The 5,000-nt window shown below is 45.2% G+C and overlaps 1 protein-coding gene across 1 annotated transcript; it reads left to right on the plus strand.

Annotated features, from left to right (window-relative positions):
- The first annotated feature begins 1,020 nt into the window (after window positions 1-1,020).
- LOC135098851 (salivary glue protein Sgs-3-like) lies at window positions 1,021-4,567 on the plus strand. The gene is made up of 4 exons (XM_064001247.1): window positions 1,021-1,096; window positions 1,777-1,832; window positions 2,652-2,975; window positions 4,481-4,567. Exons 1-4 carry the CDS (start codon window positions 1,021-1,023, stop codon window positions 4,565-4,567), a joined length of 543 nt encoding a protein of 180 aa, XP_063857317.1.
- The last annotated feature ends 433 nt before the right edge of the window (window positions 4,568-5,000 follow it).

Genomic DNA, 5,000 nt, shown 5'->3' on the forward strand with positions numbered 1-5,000 from the left:
CACACACACACACACACACACACACACACACACACACACACACACACACACACACCAAAACAAACAAAACAAAAATAAACAAACAAGTTTTAAACACCGAAAACTTCAAACGTAGAAAACTTGAGTCAAATTAACCCAACCCTGTCTGTTAACGTTCCAAACTGACCTGTCCCTGACCCTCGCTGACCCTGCTTAATCCTGACCTGACCTCACACCCTTCCTTTGACCTTAAAATAACTCTTTCAGCTTAATTCTGATTCTTTTTACGAGTTAATATTTGAGAGAGAGAGAGAGAGAGAGAGAGAGAGAGAGAGAGAGAGAGAGAGAGAGAGCCTCAATTTTCCTCATCTAACCTCGCTAGTCATGTTTTAAATTTATCTCGCTTCAAGACACCAGACACCACCAAACACCACACCACGCACACCACAGCACCACACACGGCATCAAAACACCCTCTCTTGTTATCGAAACCCACTCATCAACCCACATAAAGAATTCCCGGTGTGTGTGAATGCTCTATGCTCGTGTCTAAAGGGTTGAGGGTCGAGACAAAGGGAGGATGAAGGGAGACAAGGAGAGGAACTAAAGGGTTGAATTTGAGCTGTTTATGTATGCTGTGTGGGGGGGGGAGCGTGGAGGTGGGTGGAAGATGTTAGTGGATAATACCTTGCCACCTGTTCCTCCCGCCAGGTGTGATGGAGGAGGAGGAGGAGGAGGAGGAGGTGGTGGTGGTGGTGGTGGTATATTTCAAAACAAGTTATCACTCTCTCTCTCTCTCTCTCTCTCTCTCTCTCTCTCTCTCTCTCTCTCTCTCTCTCTCTCTCTCTCTCTCTCTCGTACTCCATTCACTAAACCAAAACCACGAAATTTAAACCACCTCCTCCTCTTGCTCCCCCTCCGTCAGCAGTAACTGGGGCGCTGGCGTAGGTGGGGTGGACTTTGGGTCGTGGGGAGGCGTGGGGGGGGGCGTGGGGGGACGGGGTTCATAACAAAGAGATCGTGGCGTGGTGTGTGATAGCGATGACTCTCCTTGCGGTGCTGACCTCGCCCCCCCCCACGCCCCCCACTCGCCCCCGTCAGAGACCATCCTCAAGTCGTGGGCGCCGCCGCTAATGGCCGTCCCTCCTATCTTGTTAGGTGTCCGTCTCACTATCACTGGGGAAGATCCGGTCTCGCGCCTTACTAAATCAAAGTCTCTCTCTCTCTCTCTCTCTCTCTCTCTCTCTCTCTCTCTCTCTCTCTCTCTCTCTCTCTCTCTCTCTCTCTCTCTCTCTGCCATCACCACCTACCTCTCTCATCTTGATAAATCTCATAATTACAGCACACAGTCATCAATCCTTTCACACCATAAATAGACGTACATAGGATCACACACACACACACACACACACACACACACACACACACACACACACACACACACACACACACACACACACATACACGAAGACGTGGGAAGGAAAGAAGGAAGAAAAGAAAATGGGCGTAGAAAGGAAGGAAAGAGACCGAAGGGAGAGAGAGAGAGAGAGAGAGAGAGAGAGAGAGAGAGAGAGAGAGAGAGAGAGAGAGAGAGAGAGAGAGAGAGAATTACAAACTAGTACATAATCTCTTACTTTATTTCTTGACTGTAACACACACACACACACACACACACACACACACACACACACACACACACACACACACACACACACTGACAAACAAACAAACAAAACATTCCCTCCCCCACGGTGGAACACAAACACGCCCATTTACGCTAATTAACCGGTCCATCAGGCCACGTGGGGCGGGGAGCAGGTGAAAAAGGGGGCAGGCTGGACAGGTGTTCCCAGGTGAGGTGGACACGTGGGGATAAGGGACCTGCGTGCGATTCCTGGACCTGATAAGCAGTGGGGTGGAAATCGCGTCTTTTTTTTTTTTTTTTTACCTTATTATGAAGTAAAATAGTGTTGCTGGAAATTATATACAATTCTTATTCGTATTGAGTAAAAAAAAAAGATTCTTCGTTTCCTTATTGTGATGTAAAAATGACGTTCCTGTTGAATTATCTACAATCTTTACTCGTGTTAAGTTGAATTTCTTACTTAGCTGAAAAAAAGCTCTGTTGTATGAAAAAAAAAAGGTAATGTTAAGATGAAAACTTATTATGAGCCAAGTACCGCAGTAGTGAGCCAATTTCAGCTGTTGCGAGCCGTGTTCCTCCCCTCTGAGGCAATTACTGTTGTTGTGAGCCAAATTCCTCCCCTCAGAACCAAATCTCCATCACAAAAAAAAAAAAAAACTGCTGTGAGCCAAATTCCGCTGTTGTGAGCCGAGTACCTCTCCTCTGAACCGGGTACAGCTGTTGTGAGCGGAGTAACGCGGCTTTGAACCAAATAACGGCGTTTTTAGACGAATTAAACTTTTTATTAACCAACGCCTAGTCTGCTTATGAGCTTATAATTATTTAAGACCCACTTACTGAGCATTATCATTTATTCATTTACATTCTGCTTCTGTAATGTCCGGACCCCAAAGTTACACAATGAAACTATTATTATTTTTACATCCATTATTGAGAAGCACTTAATATCACACGCATTCCCATTATCAACAGATCATTGACGAGGCACCAGACCGGCTTAATTTACCGCTATCATTAACTGCGCAAGGAGACCAAAAGAGGAGCAACGCCACCCTATACCACACCACACCACACCACACCACACCACACCATACCAGAAACAAAAGAAAACAAGACAAAACAAACTAAGACAAAAACAAGCCCATACCATATAAGACCAGGAAAGACCACAACAGACAAGAAGACTAAAGAAGGCGCCGCGACAGACCAAGCCACACCAAACCACACCAGACCAAACAAAACAAAACAAGGCCAAACAAGACCAGACAAAACAAGACAAGACATGGTAAGACAACACCGCACCACACCACACAACACCAGACCACACCACACCACACCACACCACACGAAGGCCCGCCATCTCATCAAACCAAGGCGCTCCGAACCCAATTCTTGCCAGAGAGAATGAATGTTGCAGTGCGGATAGAAGCTGCCGAACGGAGCCATTACCTTTGAAATATGAACCGCCGCCAGAGAAATATGAACCGCCGCCAGAGAGAGAGAGAGAGAGAGAGAGAGAGAGAGAGAGAGAGAGAGAGAGAGAGAGAGAGAGAGAGAGAGATGGGGGACAGTTGCTAGAGGATGTACCATGGAAGGGTCTCTCTCTCTCTCTCTCTCTCTCTCTCTCTCTCTCTCTCTCTCTCTCTCTCTCTCTCTCTCGGTTATCGGATGGTCTGTAGTGAGGAAAGACTCATTATGTCTCGTCACTGTTATGTCAGTGTGTGTGTGTGTGTGTGTGTGTGTGTGTGTGTGTGTGTGTGTTGCAAAGTGACAGGTAACTAAATTAAATAACAATGATAATTAGTAATGAAACGATGTTATTAATGTATAAAGTTTCTGGTGATCAGTAATTAAACACTTACATTTCTTTGACAGACAAATTCCAGTAACACACACACACACACACACACACACACACACACACACACACACACACACACACACACACACACACACACACACACACTACTACTACTACTACTACTCCTCTTTCTCCTATTGTTCCTTTTCTTCTCGTATTCATGTTTCTCCTCTCATTCCGCTTTCTCCGCAAACTACCTTAACAAAACTAAAAAAAAAAAAAAATAAAATAACAGCTCAGGAAAGAACTAGACAAAAGACTGACAACCTGATACCTAACCTAACCTAACCTAACCTAACATATCCAAACTTAACCAAACCTAACCTAGCATAACATGAACTAACCAAACGTATCGGAACCTAACCAAACCTAACCTAAGCTAACTTAACCTAACTTAATATCCTAACCTAAGTTAATTTGACCTAACCTAACCTATCGTAACCTAACCTAAGCTTACACTACCAAACATAACAACTGGAAGGGGGAAAGGGGAGGAGAGAAGGGGGAAGGGGGAAGAGGGGGTTGTGTTTGTGGAGGTTTGGGTGAGGGAAGGCAACGAAGGCTTGGGGTGGGCTAAATGTTGTTGTTGTTGTTGTTGTTGTTGGTGGTGGTGGTGGTGGTCGTAAGTGTTGTTGTTGTTGTTGTTGTTGTTGTTGTTGTTGTTGTGTTATTATTGATGATGATAATGATGATGCCTTAACGTTATTTTTGTTTACAGACATAAGTTACTCTTACAAACGAACAATAAACAAACAAACACAAAGAAAATAATAGTTAAGATAACAAGCACAAAATATACAACAAAACAACCTACCATTAACTACGGAAAATCACCATTACCTCATTAACACACTTATGCACACACACACCCACCCACTCACCCACAAACCCACCTACACCGACCCATCCAACACTCACCCGCCCACCTACGAAACCACATATCCCTTAACACACACATCCACCCATCCACTCCACACCCTTCCACACCCACGCAGTACAACGGAGAGGCGGCAATCATGGGAACTGATAAGGAATTGGCCACACCAGCGACAGAGATAACACAACGCCAAAGACCTCACTGATATATTGACGTCTCCTGGTAGAGGGAGGGAGGAGAGAGGAGTGGGAGAGGGAGGGACAGAAGGAAGAAGAAGGGAGAGGAGAAAGGGAGGAGGAGAAATGGATAGGGGCAGGAGGAATAAATGGGATAAAAGAAAGAGAAGAAAAAGGAGAGAAGGATAAGAGGAGGAGGAATGGATGAAGGGAGAGGGGAGAAGAGGAGGAGGAATGGATGAAGGGAGAGGGGAGAAGGGGGAGGATGAATGGATGGGAGAAAAGGAAGAGGAGAAAAGGAAGGAAAGATAAGAGTAAGAGGAATGGATAGAGGGAGGAGGAATGCATGAAGAAAAGGAAGAAGAGGAAAGGAAGAGGGAAAATTGGAAGGAAGAGTATAAATGGAAAGACAGAGAAAGAAGGAATGGATGGAGGACGAAGAAGAGCTAGAAAGAAAGGGAG

This window comes from Scylla paramamosain, unplaced genomic scaffold (genome assembly GCF_035594125.1).
Source record: "Scylla paramamosain isolate STU-SP2022 unplaced genomic scaffold, ASM3559412v1 Contig87, whole genome shotgun sequence".
In the NCBI taxonomy this organism is placed as follows: domain Eukaryota; kingdom Metazoa; phylum Arthropoda; class Malacostraca; order Decapoda; family Portunidae; genus Scylla; species Scylla paramamosain.